General features: G+C 51.5%; 1 protein-coding gene and 1 long non-coding RNA gene across 8 annotated transcripts in view; one reads left to right on the top strand and one right to left on the bottom strand.

Annotated features, from left to right (window-relative positions):
- LOC125081716 (uncharacterized) overlaps nucleotides 1-23,078 on the bottom strand; it is a 270,307-nt gene that overhangs the window by 193,238 nt on the left and 53,991 nt on the right. The window lies entirely within an intron of this gene.
- Nucleotides 1-23,078, top strand: part of LOC125081715 (uncharacterized) — an 86,055-nt gene that overhangs the window by 60,811 nt on the left and 2,166 nt on the right. The window contains exon 6 of one of the 3 annotated variants that reach the window (XM_047696456.1): nucleotides 5,298-5,713. In XM_047696456.1, the coding sequence (XP_047552412.1) occupies nucleotides 5,298-5,387 (90 nt within the window). In that variant the 3' untranslated portion in view covers nucleotides 5,388-5,713. Of the gene's footprint in view, nucleotides 1-5,297; nucleotides 22,595-23,078 lie in introns of those variants that run through there. The other 2 variants (XR_007121778.1, XM_047696457.1) reach the window with 2 other exon arrangements.

Genomic DNA, 23,078 nt, shown 5'->3' with positions numbered 1-23,078 from the left:
CCTAGGGTAGTTCTACTTCCACCTTTCTGAGGAACCTCCACGCTGTTTTCCAGAGCGGCTGCCCCAGCTTGTGTTCCACCAACAGTGTAGGAGGGTTCCCCTTTCTCCGCATCCTCACCAACGTTTGTCATTCCTGACTTGTTAATTTTAGCCATTCTGACTGGTGTGAGGTGGGATCTCACTGTGGTTTTGATTTGTATATCCCTGATGCCAAGTGATGTGGAGCACTTTTTCATGTGTCTGTTGGCCATTTTGATGTGTTCTTTGCAGAAATGTCTATTCATCAGACAGGCTTTTTTTTTTTTTAGATTTTATTTATTTATTAGAGCACAAGCAAGGAGAGGGACAGAGGGAAGGAGAGGGAGGCATGAGATAGAGAGGCTGACTGACTCTCCACTAGACAGGGAGCCCAACATGAGGACACGGGGCTCAAACCCAGGATCCTGAGATTATGACCTGAGCCAAAGGTAAGACTCTTACCTGACTAAGCCACCCAGGTGTCCCCATCTCAGAACAGCTTTTACAGTATCCCATAGGATTTCGTGTGTTGGGTTCAGTTTTCAATTGTTTCAAGATAGTTTCTTATTTCCTTTTGATTTCTTATTCGACCCATTGGTTGTTTAGGAATGTTTTGTTTGGTTTCTATATGTTTGTAAATATTTCCCCTTTCCTCCTGTTACTGATTTCTAGTTCCATAACACTGTGGTTGGAAGATATAGTGGGTAAGAATTCAATCTTCTTAAATTTGCTAAGACTCATTTTGCAGCCTGTCATGTGATCTGTCTTGGAGAATGTTCCGTGTGCATTGGATAAGCATGTGCATTCAGCTGCTGTAGATAGAATGCTCCGTAAATGTCTGTGAGGCCCATGTGGTCTAATGGACGTTCAACTCCAATGTCTCCTTGTTGATTTTCTGTCTGGATGATCTATCCGTTGCTCAACGTGGGCTGTTGGAGTCCTCTGTTATTACTGTGTTTCCTTTTTCCCCCTTCATATCTGTTAGTATTTGCTTTGCCTATTATATTTTGGTGCTCCAGTACTGAGTGCCCGTGTATTTATAATTGTTACCTCTTCTCGATGAGTTGACTCCTTTATCATTATATAATGATGCCTGTAATTCTTACTGTTTTGGGCTTGAAGTTTATTTTGTCTGACGTACGTCGAGCTGCTCCTGTTCTCTTTGGGTCCCCACTTGCGTTGAGCATCTCCACGCCTCCCTTCACTTCGAGCTTATGTGTGTCCTTAAAGTTGAAGCGATTCTCTCGTGGGTGACATCAAGTTGGGTCCTGGTTCATTTTAATTCCGCCGCTCTCTGCGTGTTTGTTGACGAAGTCAACCCATTTACATGGAGAGTGATCGCTGGTAGGTAAGGACTCACCAGTGCCGCCATCTTAGCTGCTTTCTGGCTCTTCGTGGTTCCCTGGTTCCTTTCCTCCCCTTCTTCTTCCCCACCTCCCTAGAGTGGTGGTGTTGCTCCAACCCCTTCACTTTGTCTTTTCTGAGTCCACACTAGCCTTTTGCTTTGTGATTATTAGGAATTTTACAGAAAACACCTCGTAGACATAGCAGTCCATGTTACACTGGTAGTAACTTAACTCCTCCCTTCTGCTTACTATTTTTAGGGTTTTGATGCCATATTTATCTCTTTTTATATTGTGTATTCATTAACAAATTATAATAGGTATTGTTATTTTTATTTTTATTTTTTTATTTGTGAGAGAGAGAGAGGGGGAAAGTGACAGGGAGAAGCAGGCTCCTCACTGAGCAGGGAGCCCAATGTGGGGCTTGTTCCCAGGACCCTGAGATCATGACCTGAGCCAGAGGCAGACCCTTAACTGACTGAGCCATCCAGGTACACCGGTAGGTATGGTTATTTTTAATACTTTCATCCTTTAGTCTTTATATGATAGTTAACAGGTTAACACGGTATCCCGTCACAGAATTAGAGTTTTTTTCCATCAGACTACGTATTGACCATTTGCAGTGTGTTAGTGTGTTCTTGTGTTTTCATGTCACTGATTAGCATCCTTTCAGTTGAGCTGGAAGAACTCTTTTCAGCATTTCCTACAAGGCAGATCTAGTGTGATGAACTCTGCCTAGCCTTTGTCTGGGAAGCCTTTGTTTTGCCTTCATTTCTGAAGGACAGCTTCACTGGATAGTATCATCTTGACTGGCTTTTTTTTTTTTTTTCCCTTTCAAGACTTTGAATTTGTCATCCCACTCCTTAGTGGCCTAAGGTTTCTGCTGAGAAATCCACTCATCACCAGTGTGGGTTCCTGTATAGATTAGTTTTGTTTTTCTCCCCCGTCGGTGCTTTCAGGATTCTCTTTTTGACTTCTATTTCATTATAATGTGTTCTGGGGGAGATTGCTTTGGCTTGAAATAATGAGGTGATCCGTTCACTTCATGAGTTTAGATGTCCAGGTCTCCCCACCGGCCTGGGGAAGTTCCCAGCCATTGTATCTCTAAACAGACTGCCTACCCCCTTCTTCCTCTCTTGTCCTTCTGGAACCCCAATGACTCTGGTGACTCTTTTGAGCATGTCCCAGATCACATAAGCTGTGTTAGCTTTTTCCATTCTCTTTCTTTGTTCTCTACTGGGCTATGTCACAACTCTGCCCTATAAGCCACTGAGGTGTTTCGGCATCCCTCATTTCTGACACTGACTCCTTCAGCCCTGGATCTTGTTTAGGATATCTTCTTTCTTAGGTAAGCGTGTCTTTCTTGACCTGGGATGTCTAGTTTCCCTGGTCCACTCCGACCTGAGGTGTTTGTGTGCTCATCCATGTGTGTCCAGGGGACAGGGGATGGCTTCATAATCCCCAGCTATCTAAACTAGTTCCCTTGGTGTCCTGCCCTGACCTTGGAAATCTCCCTTCTCAATGGGGGCATCGTCCCCTGCACTGGGAGAGCTGCATTGTTCTTCGGATCCGTGTACTGTCCATTAAGGTGTCTCCCTAATCCCACGGCATTCTCTCCTCTGCAGTGCTCTGTTTGACCAGATGTACCCACCCTGACCAGGTGAGTTGACCAGGGATGTGTAATTCCCGGTATCTATCTACCCCGATTTTGGACGTCTCCCTAATTCCTCGGGTGTGTTTCCGGATCTGGGATGTTTCCCTAATAACTCAGGGGTAATTATTCACACTGCTAAAAGAAAAATGTCCACAGTTTACACATCTAGTTGCTTTTATTTAATGATTTCACACATCAAGCAGCGTCTAATCGAGTAGATATAAAGCCGCACTGAAGATGTGTACAACACAGGAAATCGTATAGACCAATTGGGCTGGAACAGGAAGTGACGCTGGGCATCTGCCGACTGGTCGTGCATAGTTACTCTTGCGTGGGGTGCAGGGAGGTCTGGGGCAGGGCAGGTACCGTCTGAGCAGGGACACGCTGATTGGCTCACCGAGACCTTCCTTGTGGGGGGTACAGAGCAGACGGTTAAGCTCAGGTTCGCTGATGTGGGGCTTCATATCGGGGACTACATTGAGCCTAATCCAGCTGCTTTAATGGACTCTCCTTCTGACCAGACTGTGTCCTGAGGACGTGACCGAACTGGAGGCCGAGCACTACCGCGGTCTCGCGTTATTGGTCTCTGTCGGCGTCGGAAGCACTGGCAGGTGGACTGTGCGCTCATGGATGGCCGTGGTCTTCCTTTTCCCCTTGGTTCTAGGCCGAGATGTCCGCCCACTGGCCGGTGTTGTGGACTGTGTTGCGGGTTTCTGAGAGCACACGGGGCCCCGGGAGGACTGGGGACGACCGCAGAGAGAGCCGCTGCCTAATGTCAGAGCGTCCTCAGGAGCCAAGTTCCCCATGTTCCAGCCCAGCGCGAAGCAGCCGTAGGATGAGCCAGGGTTGGGGTTGACCTGCGTAAGCCAGTGGCTTAGTCGTCTCACGGACTCTGTGTGGCCGTGTCCTACGGCGTGTGTGCGAATGCAGGAGGATTTGGCTACAGCACAGATGCACACGGTCCGGGCCATCCTGTTGTCCAGGACAGCTTTGCAGCGAGCACTGCTGTTCCTCCAGCGTAAGCCGGAGATTTCTCCTCGCGGCTTTTGTTGGCCTCACTTCCGGGGTAGTAAGGATCTGCCGAAGGAGGCGAACCCCGCATCCCCTCTACCTCCTGGTCCTCCCTGCGTGAGGCTCTGATGGGGAGGAGAGACGCAGCCCCACAGGGAGCACGGTTCGGCGGTGATCGGAGATGTGACCAGACAGCCCAGGCCACAGCTTTTACCTCCTTCCATCCACACACTGGAGCGCCCACGCACAGCAGACACTCGCCCTCCGCAGACGAGCATGTGCCCGGGCGGAAGCACGGGCCACACTCCCCAAAGAGCTGTCCTCGGGGTGGGGGTGGGAGCGGTCCCCGGGGTGGGACCTGTCAGAATGACCCTGAACTGGGAGGCGGACGGCCTTGGAGGTCAACAAGTTAAGGGCCTGGAGAGCTCACAGGTGGCTTTCTCTTGGTTACTGTTGCTTGTGTCCCTTCCTTCGTACAGAACCTGATGTAACGTCCCCAGCACTTGCTAGCCAGAGACTGGGGGTTGGGCGCCCGGGATTCGGGAGGCTGGCAACAGTGCTGGCCGAGGTGGTTTCTCTGGAAACAGGGCTCAGTCTGATGCCCTGAGCGATGTGGACAATAGCATTATCCTTCTAGAACAGAGTAAGGCAACGAAAAAGGAAAGTGTAAAACTGAAGAATGAGGAAAAAGAGACAAGAAAAGGAAAGAAACTTTATTTTTGCAGCTTTAATGAGAAAGCAATGATGTACATCGCTGCACGCGCTGAAGGCGTAGGATGTGCTCTGAGTCCCATGTGACAGGATCGCTAGTTGTGGAGAACAGCCACCGTCGTATGTAGATGCCGTAAGAAGGAAAATTCCCCCTCGGGATGAGAACCCCTGGGATCTGTTCTCGGAACCTCTCATCCGTGTACCACGCCGCGCCGTTACAGTCCTGTTGTGTTGTACGCACCGCCCCAGGCCGATTTGTCTCACAAAGGCAAGTCTGTCCTTTTCCACCACCTTCTGCAGTGTCCCCTCTGCCCACCTCTGGTAACCACAAATCTGATTTCTTTTTCTGAGTTTAGCGTGGCTTATTATTATTATTAATTCCACACATAAATGAGATTGTACAGTATTGGACTTCCTCTGACTGAGCACAGTGCCTTCAGGATCCGTTCATCCCAAAGGTCCTCGTTTGATGGCTGAGTGATGTCCCGTTGTCGATGTATATAATGCTGCTCTAGCCACGGGGAGACAGATGGCTTTTTTACGATTTTATTTATTTATAGAGGCAGCGAGAGGGAACACAAGAGTGGGAGGAGAAGCAGGCTTGCCGCAGAGCAGGGAGCCCGACGCAGGACTCGATCCCAGGACACTGAGGTGTCACCTGAGCCGGAGGCAGACGCGTAACGACTGAGCCACAGGCGCGCGGGGACAGGCAGCTCTGTGAGTTTGTGCATTTCCCTCGGATGCATTCTCCGACGTGGGAGCACTCAGTCATTGGGTAAGTCTAGTTTTAAGTTTTGAGTAACTGCTTCCCGTAGTAGCTCTACCATCTTACAGTCCCACCCACACACGCACGTTCCCTCCCTCTCCTGCATACCTGTGCCCCCACTTGTTACCCCTTGTCATCCGGATCGTGGCTATGCGAGCAGGTGTGAGGTGGTATCTTTAATCTGACGAGTGATGTTGAACATTTTTCATGTAGCTATTGGCCATTTGTGTATCTTTGGAAAAATCTCTCTCAGTTCTCTTGCCCTTTTATTTGTTCTTTTAAATTGGATTGTGTTTTGCTACTGAGTTGTACTAGTTATTTCTATATTTTGGGTATTAACCTCCTATGAGATGTGTGGCTTGCAAATATTTTTCCCACTCTGTAGGTCTCTTTTCATTTTGTTGATGGTTTCTGTTGTCGTGTAGAAGCTTTTCAGGTTGGTGTGATCCTGGTAGTTTTCTGTCGTCGCTGGTGCTGTAGGTGCGACTTCCATAAAATCACAGCCAAGACCACGTCAAGGAGCTTTTTTCCTATTTTTCCTTCTAGAGCTTTCAGGTCGTACATTTAAGTCTTTAATCCATTTCAAGTTAATGTTTGTGAGGCCTGTAAGACAGGGGTCGGTGAATATCCAGTAGAAAGAAACCTCCTTGGTTCAGCGTCTCTGGAGGAAACCGCCTGCCTCATGACGCTCACGCCTTCTGTTCCTGGTCCCTTCGGTTCCGAGGTCTCCGGAGTTAGCAACGGACCAGATGTCACCTGTGAAATACACGCCCAGGTTCAGGTTACCCTCGATCACATTTTGAAAAACATTGGGCTTAGTTCCTATCTTTCTGAGAGCACACTTGTGTAAGGGCTGCTTGTTCTTTAGGCCCAGTAGAGCTGTTTACAAATTAATACTGGAAATACCGTCTAGAAAAAGAAAACTTTCATACGTCACTCACAGGCATGTATACAGGAACACCCAACCATACAGACATACATAAAAGTACATCCTTCAATTTGGCTTTAGAATTTTAGTCATGAGACAAGTTCAATAATGAAACACTCCATAGCTTGTAAAAGAACAGTTGAAACACGGCTGCGTTTCTGACCCACAAAACAGATTAGGATCACCTACTCCGATCACTCACACTTTGCACTAGCAATTAGGGAGAAGATTTTAAGATTTTCCCTAGTTTACAAATAGCCTTTCTTTTCTGTGGTTCTGATAAGAATTATTTGCCTGAAGTTTGCATTTCAAAAAGATAGTCCTTAGCTCCTTCCTTTGGGAAGAACATTTACTATATAAACTCAGAAAATGCAAATTTCTCTGGGAAGGACTTGGGTTCCTAAATCCACATCTTTTAGGACATCTACGACCTTCCTGAGATGAACGGGGGAGGTTTCGGGATTGGTGAGAGGGTAGGCGGGCTTCCAGTCACTTCCAGAGCTGCATTTCTGTCCCCGGAAGGACTCAGTTCGTAACACAAGCACAGTCATTTTTAATTCTTCAAAGAACTGAGTTGTAGCATGAATGATGTCCAAGGGCTGACCCGTTTACCCCGTCACAGCAGGAGGATTTTCAACTTGGATGAAAATCAGAAGATTTTATGTTCTAGAGTTGTGTGTCTTTTGAATATTTTAGTAAATCCTTCCACAAGGGTTTCAGAATGTTCTTCTTTCCCTCTGGGTACATAGTTTCCTTTTAGTGACTTTTTTTTTTTTTTTTTAAGAGCCCCTATTGGGGTGGGACGCCTGGGTGGCTCAGTTGGTTAAGCAGCTGCCTTCGGCTCAGGTCATGATCCCAGCGTCCTGGGATCGAGTCCCGCATCGGGCTCCTTGCTCAGCAGGGAGCCTGCTTCTCCCTCTGCCTCTGCCTGCCATTCTGTCTGCCTGTGCTCGCTCTCTCTCCCTCTCTCTCTAATAAAAAAAAAAATCTTTAAAAAAAAAAAAAAAGAACCCCTATTGTGCTTTTTAAAATTACCTTTTTAAGATTCCAGTGTACATAGCGCACAGTGTTGTGTCCGTTTCCGGCGTGTAATACGGCGATTCAGCACTTCCGTGCCTTCCCCACTGCTCATCACCGCGCACTCCCCAACCCCGCCACATGTTCTGCCGGCGGGACCAGCAGCTTGTTCTCTGTAGTCAAGAGTCTGTGTCCATGTCTTGCTCGGCCTCTTTATTGTCCTTGTTTTGTGTCTCATATGTTTTGTCTCTCACATTCCACGTGCGCGTGAGATCATGTAACAGTCTTTCTCGGACTGACTGGTTTCAGTTAGCGTCATGCTGTCTAGCTCCGTCCATGTTGTGGGAAACGGAAAGATTTCCTCCTCCTTATGGCTGAGTAGTAGTCAGGGGTGTGGGGCGGGGGGGCTGCTGCCATCTGACTGTTAGAAACAGTGCTCTTACCACATCAGCGTACCTCTATCCCTGCGAATTACACGGTTTGTATTTTTTGAGTAAATATCCAGTGGTGTGGTTACTAGATCACAGGGTGGCTCCATTTTTAACTTTCTGCTGAACCTGCACACGGTTCTCCAGAGCGGCGGCACCGGCATGCGTTCCCACCGGAGTGGAAGAGGCGCCCCTTTCCCCGCATCCTCGCCAGCACGTGCTGTTCCCTGTGCTTTTGACTGTAGCTGCTCTGACGAGTGTCAGCGGCCCAGGGAGCTCTCGGGGCAGGGCCGGTAGCCTGTGCCGAGCAGGGAAGGGCCGACCGGTCAAGCTAGACCCTCCTCTCCTGAGCGCGCAGAACACAGAACCGGAGTGTCGGTGTGCGGACGTGGGGTTAACGTCAGGAACTCCATTTGGGGCCTCGTCTGGTCACGAGAACAGCACTGACCTAAGGGATCTCCAGTTCCTTCCCCTAAGTGGGTCGACCCTGATCTAGATTCCATCCCTGATTCCTCGGGTAAGGATGCGGGAGCTGAGACTTCTCCGGAGTTCCCCAGTCGTGTCCAGCCCGATCTGGCATCTTTCCCTCCTCCCCTAGCGTGGATGTACCGCAAGAGCGGGCGTCTCCCCGCTCTCCGGGAGGATCCACGCTGGCCTTGAGTGTCTCCCGCTCCTCAGGTTTGACTGCCCTGATGTTGCAAGGTTGTCGGTTTCCCACGGGTCAGCTTAGAACACCCGGGGGCTGGTGGGGATCTCCCAAGTCACAGAAGACACAGAGAGTTCAAAGTTCGAAGCAGATACACAGTAGGGAATTGGGTAGATATTCCGATCAAGGTAGACATCTCTGGGAGACAGACATGACTTCCCAGTCCATGTAGACACACTTGGGGGAATTAGACATATCCGGGTAGTCACACTGTGGGATTAGTAAGACACGGAGGAGAGTTTAGACACACCCAGGGAATTAGGGAGACGGTACCGATCAGCGCAGATGCTCTGGGGGAGCGAGGGACATAGTCCAGTCAGAGTAAATACCCCTGGGGGAAAATGCAGACTTCCCGGGACAGAGTAAACACACGTGGAGCATTACAGAGACTTGCCATGTAAAAGACGATACCCCGGGGAATTAATGAGCCTTCCTGAGTCCATGTAGACACACTTGGGAAACTGAGTGCATCCCAGGCCCGAGCAGACCACCTAGGGAATTAGATGTTGCATCCAAGAGGACACAGGCGTGGATCAGGGAGATGTTCCAGATGAAAGTAAACCGACAGGAAGAACTGGAAGGAAATCTCTCCCGTGCAGATCCGCTCGAGATCGTACGGGTAAATCCCAGGTGAGGGCGGAAACACCGGCGATTAGGGAGTCGTCAGAGGGTAAGGAAGACACCACTGGGGTATCAGAGCTACATCCCAGGTCAGGACAGACGAACATGGAGAGAGAGAGAGAGAGCCCAAGCCAGAGTAAGGAGACACTGGTTCGCCCGGGATTGGTAAGACAAAGGCTGGAGTGGACACACCTAAGAAATCATGAAGACATCACGGGGCGGCACAGATGCACGGCAGGCCGGTACCCACCACCCCAGGAACAAGCAGACACGCCCACGCATAACAGACCCACATTAAGATTCAGGGAGACGTCCCAGGTCCGTGGAGACACCTTGGGAAATAGCATGTCAAGGTCAGTGGAGATACACTGTGGGAATTACGGAGATAATCCAGGTTACAACAGACACACCGGCGGAGGAAAGCAGACATCTCTGGTCATGTACAACCCACCACGGGAAACAGGAAAAAATCCGAGGTCATGCAGACTCTCCCAGGGAATTAGGGAGACTTTCCAGGTCAGAGTGCACAGATCTGGCGGCATCAAAGGTCTGCGCAGAAACACCCAGGGAATGAGGAGCACGCCGGTAAGAGCAGTGCCATCTTCCAGTGTAGACACAGGAAGTGAGAGATCCCAGGACAGTGTAGCCACCCCGGGGGGCAAAGGAAGACCTACAAGGCGCGCAGACATGCCCGGAACTGAGGGAGAGCACAGACAGTGCACAGTGCGAGCGGACAGGGCAGGGAAGTGAAGGCGGCATCCAGGGCCGCTACAGATGCTCCGGGAACTTCCACAGACATCCCAGGTGCACGGAGCTGGGGAAGGAGAAAGAACGAAGGGATCCATTCAGGAATCAGAGACACACTCTGGGCCACAGAAGATGCATCCGGGAAACTAGTAAGGATTCTTTCTTTTTTTTTTTTTTAATGTAAGTCACCATACAGTAAGTTAGTAAGAATTGTAAGCACAGTCTCACAGCAGAATTTGTGAAATTTTCCAGCTGAGAACAGACACACCTCGGGACGTAGGGGAATCCCAGATCATGGCAAACAGAGAGACCGGAGACACCGAATGACAGTGTTGACTCGCCAGGGAACTGTGGAGATATCCCAGGCAGTGGAGACACACGTGAGGTCTTAGGGAAACATCCATGTCCGTGGACACACAACTGTGGAAATAAGACATCCCGGGTCAGAGTCCTGTCCAGAGGAGCAGGGAGGCATCTCAGTTCTGTGTAGACGTGCTCCGTTAGGGAGACATCCCAGGTTAGTGTGAAAAAATACCCTGTGTCAGAATACACACATCTGGTGTATTGGTGAGGAATCCCAGGACAGTACAGATGCACCTGGGATATGCTGGAGACACAAAGTCAGAGTAAACGTCCACAGAAAGTGAGGGGGTAGTTCCTGCGCAGACACGCCTGCTTCATTAACAGACGTCCGAGGCAGTGCAGACACCCACGGGGACCGAAGAGAACCCATTTCAGTTCAGGTGCACGAGCACCGTTAGACCGTGGCCCCAAGTCCACGCAGACGCACATGGCATCTAGAGACACGTCAGCTGGTCAGGACAGACACCATTTCGGAACTATAAATACAAACTGGGAAACTAGGGAGACATTCCTGGTCAGCATTGACCCAGGGAATTAGTGAGATTTCCCACGTCAGTGTAGACAAAACTCAGGAATTACGGAGGTAGCTCAGGTTGGGGCAGACAAACCTGAGGAAATGAGGCCACCTCCCAGGTCAGGGGACACAACCAGGTGTGCAGAAAACCACCACAGAGCGTAATCTAGACGTAATCCAGAGTCAAGGATGTAGAGAGATGAGGGCACTACAGACCCGGGGTTACGACTCCTACAGCCCAGGGCAGACCTACAAGCGGGAAGTAGGGCGATATCCCAGGTCAGGGCAGTCAAAACTGGGGTTAACTATGGAGTCGTCCCAATTCAAGGAGGACAAAACTGGGGGATACAAGAGCAAGCCCAGGACACCGTGTACAGACCCAGGAATACATCACAGTTTGAGAAGTTCTGCACAGATCTTGGATACCAGCCCATCATCTGTAACGTCGAGCCGAAGGAATAGCGCCGAGGACCACAGGGGCAGGGCAGGAAAACTGAAGGGGGGGGAAGTCAGAAGGGGGAGACGAACCACGAGAGACTCTGGACTCCAGGAAACAAATGGAGGGTTTCAGGGGGGGGGGGATGAGGCAGCCGGACGACGGGCACGGAGGAGGGACGGGTGATGCGCACGGGCAGTTACACAGAACTAATGGATCGGGGACGCTCCACGAGACACCGATCACATACTACCCTGTGGCTGAGTATGATGATAATAAATAAAAGGAATGCATCCCAGATCGGCGCAGACACACGCGGTAATGAGGGTCGTATCCTGAGGCGCCTGAGGGTCTCAGTCGTTGAGCCTCTGCCTCCAATGCAGGTCATGATCCCAGGGTCCTGGGACCGAGCCCCGCATCGGAACCCCTGCTCGGTGGGAAGCCTGCTTCTCCCTCTCCCACTCCCCCTGCTTGTGTTTTCTCTCCTGCTGTCTCCCTCTCTGTCAAATGAATAAATAAAAATCTTTGAGAAAGAAAAAAGAAAAGAACATGTCCATGGTCAGTGTAGAAAAATAGGGAATAAGGGAGAAAACCCACGGCACAGTAGACACATTTGGTAATTAAGGAAACGACAACAGACATCCGGGATATTACGGAGGCGTCCAAGCTCAGGAAACACACTAGAGCACCAGGAATACACCTCAGCTCCAAGTACACACACCGGGGAATTAGTCATACCGGGTCAGGACAAACCAGGGAATCAGGAAAACATTCTAGAAAAGCACACACATTTGGGGAATTACTGAAACATCCCAGATGAGCACAGACCCCTCTGGGGGATTAGAAAGACAAGCCCTGTCAGAGCAGACACACCAGGGGTGTTAGGGAGACATCCCAGGTCAGATGAGACTCATCTAGGTTATTCGTGATATCCCAGATCAGTGTAGACAAACCTATGAAATGAGACATCTGTGTCAGGGCAAACACAACTGGAAACCAGAAAAACATCCCAGACCAGATCTGTATAGACACTGAGTACATGTGCAACATATCCCAGGTCAGTGTAGACAAAACGGTACACTGGGAGACGTCCCGGATTCATACAGACACAGGGAGGACTATGTCACCCAGGTGACATGTCACAGCAGACACACCTCTACCCATGATAGAGGAAAAACGCCAAGAAATCAGGAGACCGCAGATGCCCGGAACAGACACCCTGAGAAGTACAGAGACACCCCAGAACATGGTAGACACACTTGGAAAACTAAGGAAGCACTCAGGCCAAGGCAGACATATCTGGGTCATTACAGAAACATATTAAGACATAGTGGACACCCCAGGGTTTGGGGGACACATCCGGGTCAGGGAGTCATACCTAGGGAATTTGGAAGACATCACCGGTCCAAGCAGACACACCTGGCAAATAAAGGAAAACGTCCTCGGTCGGTGTAGCAGACACAACGGAGTAACGAGGGAAACACCCCAGGCCAGAGTGAGCACGTGAGAGGAACAAGGGAGCCGTCCACAGTCAGAGCAGACACAGCCTGGGAATCGGGGAGACACGCCAGGCAAAGGCGGACAGATCTCAGTACCCAGGGCGAGGTCCCACGTCGGAGGAGACATCTCGGGGTATTATGGAAATAGAAAAGGTTGGTGACGAGACGCAGGGGATAAGGGAGACATTTTATGTCGGTGTAGACTCACCAAAGGCATTAAGGAGACCGCCCAGATCAGGGCGGAAACTTCTGAAGGATCTAGTAACAGATCAGAGCAGTCACACCTAGGGAACTAGGGAGACATCCCAGGTACGGCAGATACACATGGGGGAACAGGGTGATACCCTAGGTGAGGGCGATAAGGGCGACATGCCAGGTCAGCGAAGACATACCTGAGGACTCTAGGAGACACCCCGGGAGATGGCAGACCTACCTGTGTATTTAGGGAGTGGGACCCCGTTCCGAGTAGACACATCTGGGGGAGCTGGGGGGAGATGTCCATCCTGGGTTAGTTCAGACAAAGTGGAGAATTGGGAAAACATCCACAATCAAGAAAGAAACCTTTGGTCCTTACAGAGACATACCCGTGCAGCATAGACGTGCTGGGAACAAGAGGGATCTACAAGGCCAACGCAGACAGATGCAGGGAATTAGACATCCTAAGTCAGAGACGAGAGGAAAACCCCAAATCAGAGTAAAGATTAGGAAGTTGGGAAGACATCCGGCCGGTGTGGACACACTTGTCTGAATCTTCGCGCCCACGGTTTAAATTCCCCCAGGCGGCCCTTTCTTGGGGAAACATCTGGAAGTCTGTATGGTGGGAGCATCTCATCTTCAAATACTGAAGCGGCTACAGCCCGGGGAGGCCAACAGCTCCTCACTCCTTTCTTCACGGCTCGAGCTCATCACCGTACATGCGGCTGTCATGGGAACAGGTGGGGCGGAAAGTCCTGAGGAGCTCGGAGGAGAGAGCTTCCTAAGTTTGGACTCTTGGCTGCAAGACTTCAACCTGACTCTTGCTGACTTAAGACACAAGCGTTTTCCTCTTTCTCCTTTTTCTCCCCCAGCCCGAGTGCTTGAAAAGGCGGCGCGCTGACCGCAAACACAGCAGCATTCGGGGTCCGGAGCACAGGAGGACCACAGGCTCGGCCCCTTCCTAATCGAAGCCCCGGTCAGGCGTCCCGGAGCACCCTGGGAGGCCCGAACCCCGGTCACGGGAAGACCAGCAGGCTGGGACTTGAAGCGAGTCACCGCCAGTCACTTCGTGGTAAACACTGCGACGAGCTGGACGGAGAAGTTTGGCCACATCTGGGGGTGTAGGGAAGGTGTCCCTGAGCAAGTAGCATTTCATCCAAGCCCTGAGGAGGGGTTACCAACTGAACCAAAACGAGACACGGGACAGCATTCCAGGCCGAGGGGACGGCAGACGCAGGGCTCGGGATGACAAGACCTGAGTCTTGGTCCGGCAGGGAACGTGTGTGACGAGCTCGGGGCCTCTGGAGGTTTTCTAGGACGAGGCAGCTACGAAGGCTCAGGGCACTGTGGCAGCAGCCCCACAGGGACCTACAAGGGGAGAGGCTGAGTCAGGGATGAGTTCCCCTGAGAATAGGAAAGCTCTCGACCCCAGGGCTTCCCCGGTGGCTACACTGCACTGTGGCTGCCGCCTCCATGGGCCTGCTCCGTGGAGGACCCTGGCAGCTCTCACCGGAGTCACGGCAAGGGTATCCGCATTTCCGACACAGGCTGCGGGAGTCTCTTAGCACTTCCTCCCCTCTCCCTCCGACCAAAGCCCAGGAACAGCACGAGAAGCCATCCCAGGTCTGTGGCCGACCAGCGCGAGACAGCAGCCCAGACCCCGGGGCGGGTGTGCATGCTGTGCGTGCACTCGGATGGCGCCTGTGCGTCCGTGCACCGGCACCCGCTGACCCAAGGCCCTTCCCCGACCTCTGAGGCAGCGTGTGTGCCCATGGGCAGACCAACAGCTGGGGCACCTGCAGCTTTACCCCCAGTAGTTCCTGTACATACCTCGGCCCTAAGCACTAGGGTGAGCTTGCACTTGGCCCCCGCCACCCCACGCGCCCTCTGGCTCCACCCTCCAGCCACGCGTGTACAACCACCAGCTGCAGCCATCACCTCTGCTCGTCCCGGGCCCTCGCAGCTGCACCTGCAGGCACTTCCAAGGACTTCCAGCCCAAGCAGCATCTGTGGACACGTCCCCCAACGACACTCACTGTGCCGTGGACCCCAGTGACATCCGTGGGTGAGTCACCGCACCGCTCTGGAATCGCGGCCACCACACCTCCGTAGGTGGCCCCTTACCGCTCTAGACCCAGGGTCCCAGCACGCTGCGGCATCTCCTGCCTGCACGTGAAGGTCTTTCCTTACTGAAGCCCCATCTGCGAAGCCTGGAACCCTGAGCGCCTCTGCAAACCCACAGACCCTGCCTCAGCGGATGGTGACGGAGAATCGGGGAAACGTGACTCTGCCAAAGGAGTCTGTCACACTCGCCCCAAAGAAACAGAGTCTGGGAACTGCCCGACAAAGTCAAAGTGACGATGCTCGGAGCTGCCAGAGTATACGCGTCAGCGAGTGAATGAAATCGGGAAAATAGTCCAAGGTCAAAACAGGAAGTTCCACAAAGAAACAGAAAAACAATAAAAAGAGAGAGAGAACCAAACAAACCACGGAGCTGAAGAGTGCCGTGACCGACGTGAAGAGTTCAGTAACGGGCGTCACATGCATCAGAACCAAACAGAAGAAACGATCGGATCAGAACCAGAACACGTCACCCGGCCACGCTGTCCATCGGAAATGAAGGCAAGACAGACCGTGCCACACAGATGAAGCTTCGGGGCTCCATCGACACTAGCCCTGCGTACCCAGAAATGCCAAGAGGAGCTTGTCGCATGAAACAGAAGAACGCTAACCAGTAACGTCAAAATACGGGAAGGAGGAGTGTCCCTGCAAAGCCAAGTACGTGGACAGACTAGAGACTCCAATAAGGCAGCGTGGTGTGCGCGCCCCAGCTCGTCTAGTGCGGCGGTCGAAGAGCGGAAGTGTTAAACATAGCTACGGCCACAATAATGTGTCAGTGGACACACAACACAGATTTAAAAAATGTGACATCGACACCACAGAATGTCTGCGTGGGGGATGCGAAGGCAGAGTTTCGCGTCCAACCCACGCTGGTGTCCGCACGGGACAGACGGTCACACCTACAAGAGCTGTCGGGTCCGCCCCAGGGGACCCACAACACAGAAACCGCACAAGCAGCTGCGCACGCGACAGCGAGCAGGGAGGGGCGCCCGGACGGCTCCATCACTTAGGGACCCGACTCTCCATCTCTGCTGAGGTCTTGATCTCAGGGTCAGGGGTTGAAGCCCGAGCTGGTGGGGAGCCTACTTGAAAAAAGAATTTTTCTTCCAAAAAAAGGTAAGGGAATCAGTATATGCTATTACGGAAAATCACCAATTCACAAAGGAAGACAGCAAGACGGGGAAAGTAATGAAGAAACTCCAAAACACCCAGGAAATAATTAACAAAATAGTAAATCCTTACCTATCACTAACTGTGTTGAAAGTAAACGGATTAAGGGGCGCCTGAGGGGCTCAGTCGGTGACGTGTCTGCCTTGGGCTCAAGTCATGATCTCAGGGTCCTGGGACCAAGTCCTGCATCGGGCTCCCTGCTCCTTGGGGAGTTCTCCAGGATCATATGTCAGGTCACAGAGTAAGACTGAAATCCTAACGAGAACCTTTCCTAACCACAGTGGCGTGGACCTGACGTCAGCAACTAAAGGCAAACCGGAAGCCTCATAAATACTTGGGAATTAAACAACAAGGAAATCGCAGGAAGTGAAAAAGACACTGAAACAAAACTGGAAACACAACGTATCAAAACGTGTGGGACAGCAATGTGAGAAGGAATTTTATAGATATGAAACCCTCCATTAAAAAAAAAAAAAAGATCTCCAATAACCCAACACTCGACCTCAAGGAACTAGGGAAGAACACCCACGCGCAGAAGAACCACACCGGACCCTGTCTTGCCGCAATCACAACAGTTACCCTGGAGTGGAGGTAGGACTTAAATGTAACATCTAAAACCGTAACACTCTTCACAGAAAACAAGAGAAAAGCTCCTTGACACAGGTGTTGGCACTGATTTTTGGAACAATACCAAAAACACACTCGACGAAAGCAATCACCAAGGAGTGGGGCCACACCAAGCTAAACCGCTTCTGCACAGCAAAAGGAACCATCGACAGAGGAAAAGGCCGCAAACAGGATGGAAGGAAACGCTGTAACCACGTGTCTGATGAGAAGTCAGTATCAATAGGTACAAGGAACGCCTGCATCTCTGTAGCAAACACAAATCTGATTTTAAAAAAGGACAACAGGGGGCGCCTCGGTGGCTCAGTGGGTTAAAGCCTCTGCCTTCGGCTCAGGTCATGGTCCCAGGGTCCTGGGATCGAGCCCCACATCGGGCTCTCTGCTCAGCAGGGAACCTGCTCCCCCCCCCCCTCCACCGCCTACTTGTGATCTCTGTCTCTCAAATAAATAAATAAAATCTTTAAAAACAAAATGGACAGAGGTCTTGAACAGACATTTCTCCAAAGATGACATATAAAAGGCAACAAGGACATGAAGTGCTGCTCAACGTCGCTAGGCATCAGCAACGACGCTAAGCAAAACCACAATGAAGTATCAGCTCACCTATGAGCATAGCAATTATCAAAAACACAAGAGGGGGTGCCTGGGGGGCTTAGTGAGTGAAGCCTCTGCCATCGGCTCAGGTCGTGACCCCAGGGTCCTGGGATCGGGCCCCGCCTGGGGCTCCTTGCTCAGCGGGGAGCCTGCCTCCCCTCTCCTGCTGCTCCCTTGTGCACATTCTCTGTCAAATGAATAAGAAAGATCTTAAGAAAAAAAAAAAGCTGAGCGAGAACAAATAGCAAGGATAGGAGAAAACTCTTGTGCACTGTTGGGGGGCGTGTAAGTTGGATCGACCCCTACGGAAAACAGTACAGAGGCTCGTCAAAAAGTAAAAACGTTCAACCACTGAATACGACCAGCATTGGCGGTTCTGGGCATGAATCTGAAGAAACAAAATCAGTGCGTGGGAGTCGCGCACGCACCCCTGCTCACTGCGGCTCTGGTCACAACTGCCGAGTCGCGGAAACAACGTAGGCGCCCATGGGCGCATGCACGGAGGAAGCTGCTGTGGTCCGCGCGCACAGCGGAGTGTCATGCGGTGATGAGAAAGGGAATCTTGCCATTTGTGACACGACAGACAGACCCGGGACATGATGCTCAGTGAAGTAAGTCAGAGAACGGCAGATGCGCTGTGACCTTCCTTATCCGCAGAGTCTTGGACATCAAACTCATCTGAACACAGAGCAGAATGCTGGCTGCCAGGGTCTGTGGGTGAGACGAATGGGGAGACATGGATCAGAGGCAGCAACTCTCAGTTGTAAGAAGAGGACACACCCGAGAGCTGATGCCCAGCACGGGATTAAGGGGACAGTCCTGTGCTGTGTCCCTGAAATTGGCTGTGATGGTGGAAATTCACTGCTCTCCCTGTAACAGGAGCAGCAGAAGGGTGACCGCAGGCTGTGCGAGCTAGTGTTCTCGTGGTAAACATTTCTCAACACGTACATGTCGAGTGACACATGTCAAATGTCCAATCTTATTTATTTGTCAGAGAAAGAGCACAAACAGGGTGAGCAGCAGGCAGTGGGAGAAGCAGGCTCCCCGCTGAGCAGGGAGCCCCACGAGGGGCCCGATCCCAAGGCCCTGGGATCAAGACCTGAGCCGAAGGCAGACGCTTAACGTAAGCCACCCAGGCTTCCCAATAAATAAAAATCTTTTTAAAAATTATTAAGATGGTAAATTTTATGGTATGTGTATTTAACCACAATTAAAAATATCAGTTTTTTTTTAAACTACGGCTAACACCTTACTCAACAGCATACTCAGTGGTTAAAAACAAAACATTTTTCCCCCTAAGTTCAGGAACAAGACAAGGATGTCTGTTTATTCCACTTCTGTGCAACTCTGTACTGGAATCGCTAATCAGAAAAAAAAGTAAAGAAAAAGCAATTAAAAAGATACAAACTGGAGGGGCTCCTGGGTGGCTCAGTTAGTTATGATTTTATGGTGGCCCAGGTCATGATCTCAGGGACCTGGGATCAAGCTCCCCATCAGGCTCCCTGCTTGGTGGGGAGCCCACTTCTCCCTCTGCTGCTCCCCCTCCCTGTTCTCTCTCTGTGTTAAAAAAATACATAAATAATCTTTAAAAAAAAAAGATACAAATTGGAAATGAAGAAGGAAAGTTTTTTCTACTTACAGATGACTTGATCTTATGTCTAGAAAATCCTAAAGAAAACACACACAGAGATAATGAGGATGCAAGACCACACCCCCAAATCAGCTGTATTTCCATATACTAGTCACAGGTTAAGCATCAAGAACACTATTTCATGTACAATACGATCCAAATCATAAAACACTCGGGAACACCCTTCATCAAGGGGCTGCGAGATTTGTAGGCTGAACATAAAAAGCCCAAGGGGGAGAAATCCGAAAGACCTAACTAGATGCAAATACAGCCTGTGTTCACGGACTGAAGAGTTCATGCTAAGTCAAAACTACCCAAAGCAACCCGGTGATCCAATGCCAGCTTCACTGAAATCCCGAAGGTGTTTTTATGGCAAAAATGGCAAACCACATCCTAAAACACATGTGGAGTGGCCGGTACCACAAGGAGCAAAACAGTCTTGACAACCAGCTATGTCAGACGGGAGACTCACCTTCCCCACTGCGCACCTTAAACAAGCCGTGGTGAGCACGAGTGTGGCAACAGCACTAGGACAAATAAGGGAGGACAGAGAGTCCGGAAATGGAGCCGCGTCAACAGCGATCAGTAGATTTCTGACAAAGGATCCGAGTCCATCCTACAGAACAACAGTGTCTTCAACAAATGGAGCAGGACAACCGGATAACCACGTGTGTAAGAATGAAGTCGGAGCCCCATGCCACATGCAGAAATCAGCCGAAATGGACCAGAGACCTAAATTCAAGAGCTAAGCCACATATTCCTCTGGAGAAACCCTAGGGGTAAACCTTTGTGACTCCGATTTGAAAAGGATTTCTTAGGACACCAAAAGCACACGCAGTAAGAGAAAAAACTAAACTGGCCTTCCACGAAACTGAAAACGCCTACGCGTTAGGAGACACTATGGCAGACGACGGGGCAGTGCACACAAATCATAAATCTGAACGGGGCCGAGTGTCCCAAGTATGCCAAGAACTCTTCCGTCTCAACAACAAAGGCAAACAGCCCAATTAAACACTGGGCCAATGACTCAAAGGGACATTTCTCTCAGAAGCTCAGTGCCAGCAGCCATCAGGTCGGGGAAGCCAAGCAAGGCGGGCGTCCTGCCCCAGGCCGAGGAGGACGGCCGTGGTGCTGCTCTCTGACAACAGCAGTAAGAGTGAGGGCAAAGGTGCGAATGAAGCGGGACCTCAGATGCCGCCCGCAGGAGTGCAGGACGGCGCGGCCCTGGTGCAAAACCGCCACACGTTTCCTCAAGAAGCGAAACGGAGAATGACCACGTGACCTGGCAACCCCGCAGATACTCGTGTGAATGCTCACGGCACCACACGCCCAACGGCCAGTCTGTCACCCAGCGACTAGACGCAAGTCATCTGTCCCTACGATGGGTCCCTGATGAGCGATGAAGTGAATCGAGGGGCGCCACCTGGGGGCTCCGTCAGCTGACAGTCTGCCTTCGGTTCAGGTCATGATCCCAGAGTCCTGGGATCGAGCCCCGCATCAGGCTCCCCACTCGGTGGGGAGTCTGCGTCTCCCTCTGCCTGCCGCTCTGCCTACTTGTGTGCTCTCTAGCTCTCTGTCAAATAAATAAATAAAATCTTTAAAAAAGGAAAACATGAAAAAGAATGAAGCACTCGAGCACGCAACACGGATGAAACCGGAACGCGTCATCCTGAGAGACAGACATCGGACACGGAGACCGGCTCCCGCAGCGTTCCGTTTACGTGAGGGACGGAGAGCACAAACGCAGAGATGGGGAGTCAGTGACCCCAGGGAGGGGCTGGGTCGGAGGGACGAGGGAGGGCGGCGAGGATGCTCGGAGCCGACGTCAGCACGGCGCTGGGAGTGTCCCGAGCACCTCTGAACTGCGCACGTGAAACGGCTTGATTTCATGTGACGAGAATCTCAGCTCAATTACAATAAAAGCACGAGCGGAACAACGGCGTAGGGCTGACAGAGAGCAAACCGCGCACCAGGAAACCCCGTGCTCCGCTGCAGGTCGCTGCAGTGCCCGTTCATCACCCTGGAAATTGATAAAGGAAAACGCCACGCATCTACCCAGCCTTTGCAGCATGAATCGTGGTAAATTTATTCCTGGTAACTCCACGGTCCTTGTGAACGTGGAGCCGCTCTTCCGCACAGTGGAAATGTCTTAGAACACCGTGGGGACCCAGAGTTGCTGGGACTGTGCCTGTGGCCCAATATGGCATTAAAGCAAGAACTTTGTGTGTATCGTGGCCCGATTTTGTTTCGAGTCCACGTGGGGAATTGCTGTGCGGGAAACAGCCCCCGCGGAGCAAGAGCCGGCCGACTCTGTCCACCTGGCAATGATCGGTGACCCTGACGAGGGACGCCTGCTCTCCGGTCCCCACAGCCTACTGGACGCCTCCCCCGGGTCTCCCGATGGCCCCCGCCATCCGAGCGCGTGACTCTGGTCCAGACTCTGCGCTGTTGCCCCACGGTGAAGAGCCGCACGGCGGTTAATCAGAACCTCTCTCTCCTCCCATGGCCCTGGATCCACGGAGACCAGCAATAAAGAGGGAGAGTAAAAATAAATCTGCCCGCGGAAAACGCGTCAGAAATGGGGTTTAGTGCCTTTGGCAAAAGGAGCCCAGAAACGCAATCAGTTTTCTTCCCTTCACACCACGTCCACGGGCTTTTGTGAAGGAAGTATTTGTCCAGATCCCAAAATGAGCAATTATGAGATTGCTGTGTGAGTGAAGAGCCTCTGGCCCGCAGAGGAATTTAATTTTGCAAAGTCCAGATCTCCAGACCCGGGGCGTGGCTGCTTTCCGGAGCGGAGGCTGGCCCCCCAGGGAGAGCCGGAGTCAGGGGAGGGACCCCACAAGCAGGCTCACTCCCGCCCCCCAGGCCCAGGCGCACGTGGCCGAGGGGTCCCCGGGGCGGCTGATGCCGTTAGAGGTCACGCCGGGGTCCTTTCCTCCTCGCAGTCGCTCTGCACGCGGAGGACAAGTACCTCACGAACCCCCTGCTCTCAGCGCCTTCGGGCAAAGCCCTGGCGGGGAGCTGCCAGGTCACGCGGTATTTCCGTGTTTGAGTCTTTCCGTGACTTCCCCGTTTCCCTGGCGGACGCGCCGGCTCCCACGGCCCCCAGCAACGTGCACGCGGCTTCCAGCTCCCACGGCCTCCGGGTCCTGCCAAGGGCGCTCCCACAGCTCTGGAGCCTGGTGACAGTCCTGTGTGTCCCCCTGATGAGCAGGGACCTCGAGTAGCTTCTCACGTGCTAAATGTCCATCTGTCTGCCATCTTTGAAGACATGGCTATTCCAGTTCTTTGCGCGTTTTGTAACTGGATTATTCTGTTGTAGCTGAGCTATGGGAGTCTTACATGTCCTGGCTACTAATCCCTCGTCGGAGGTGTGACGATGTTCCCTCCCGTTCTCGGGGCCGCCTTTTCACTCCCTTGATGGAGTCCCCTGATGCCGCATGTCTTCATTCTACCCAAGTCCAGACTGGCCGTGTGTTCCAGCCACCTATGCTCGGGGTACTGCATCCAGTAACTCACTGACGAATGTGACGTCACGCGTCTTTGCTCCTCCATGTCCTCCTAAGAGCTCTGCGGTCTCAGCTCTTACGTGTAGGTATTTGATCCCACTTCTGTTTGTCTGGGTGTCCAACCTCACGTAAGGATCCCACTCCTATCTCTTGTGTATGTCCAGTCTTCCCAACACTCTTTGTTAAGGAACCAAAAAACCGGTCTTTTCCCCATTGAATGGTCTTAGCGCCCTTGAAGGAAATCATTTGACCCGGTATTATGAGGGCTTGTCTCTGGGCTTTCTCTTCTCTTCCGTTGGTCTATACTTCTGGGTTACACCAGAACATTATTTCTGTTGCTGTATTTTTGCAGTAAGTTTTGAAATCAGAAAGTATGACTCCTCCAACTTTGTCAAAATCATCTTGACTATTCCGGGTCCCTTGAGATCCCATAAGAAATTTAGAATGTATTTTTCTATCTCTACAGAAAA

Source organism: Lutra lutra, chromosome 12 (genome assembly GCF_902655055.1).
Source record: "Lutra lutra chromosome 12, mLutLut1.2, whole genome shotgun sequence".
NCBI lineage: Eukaryota > Metazoa > Chordata > Mammalia > Carnivora > Mustelidae > Lutra > Lutra lutra.
The sequence above is the reverse complement of the archived record's forward strand: the minus strand, read 5'-3'. Positions and strand labels throughout refer to the sequence as shown.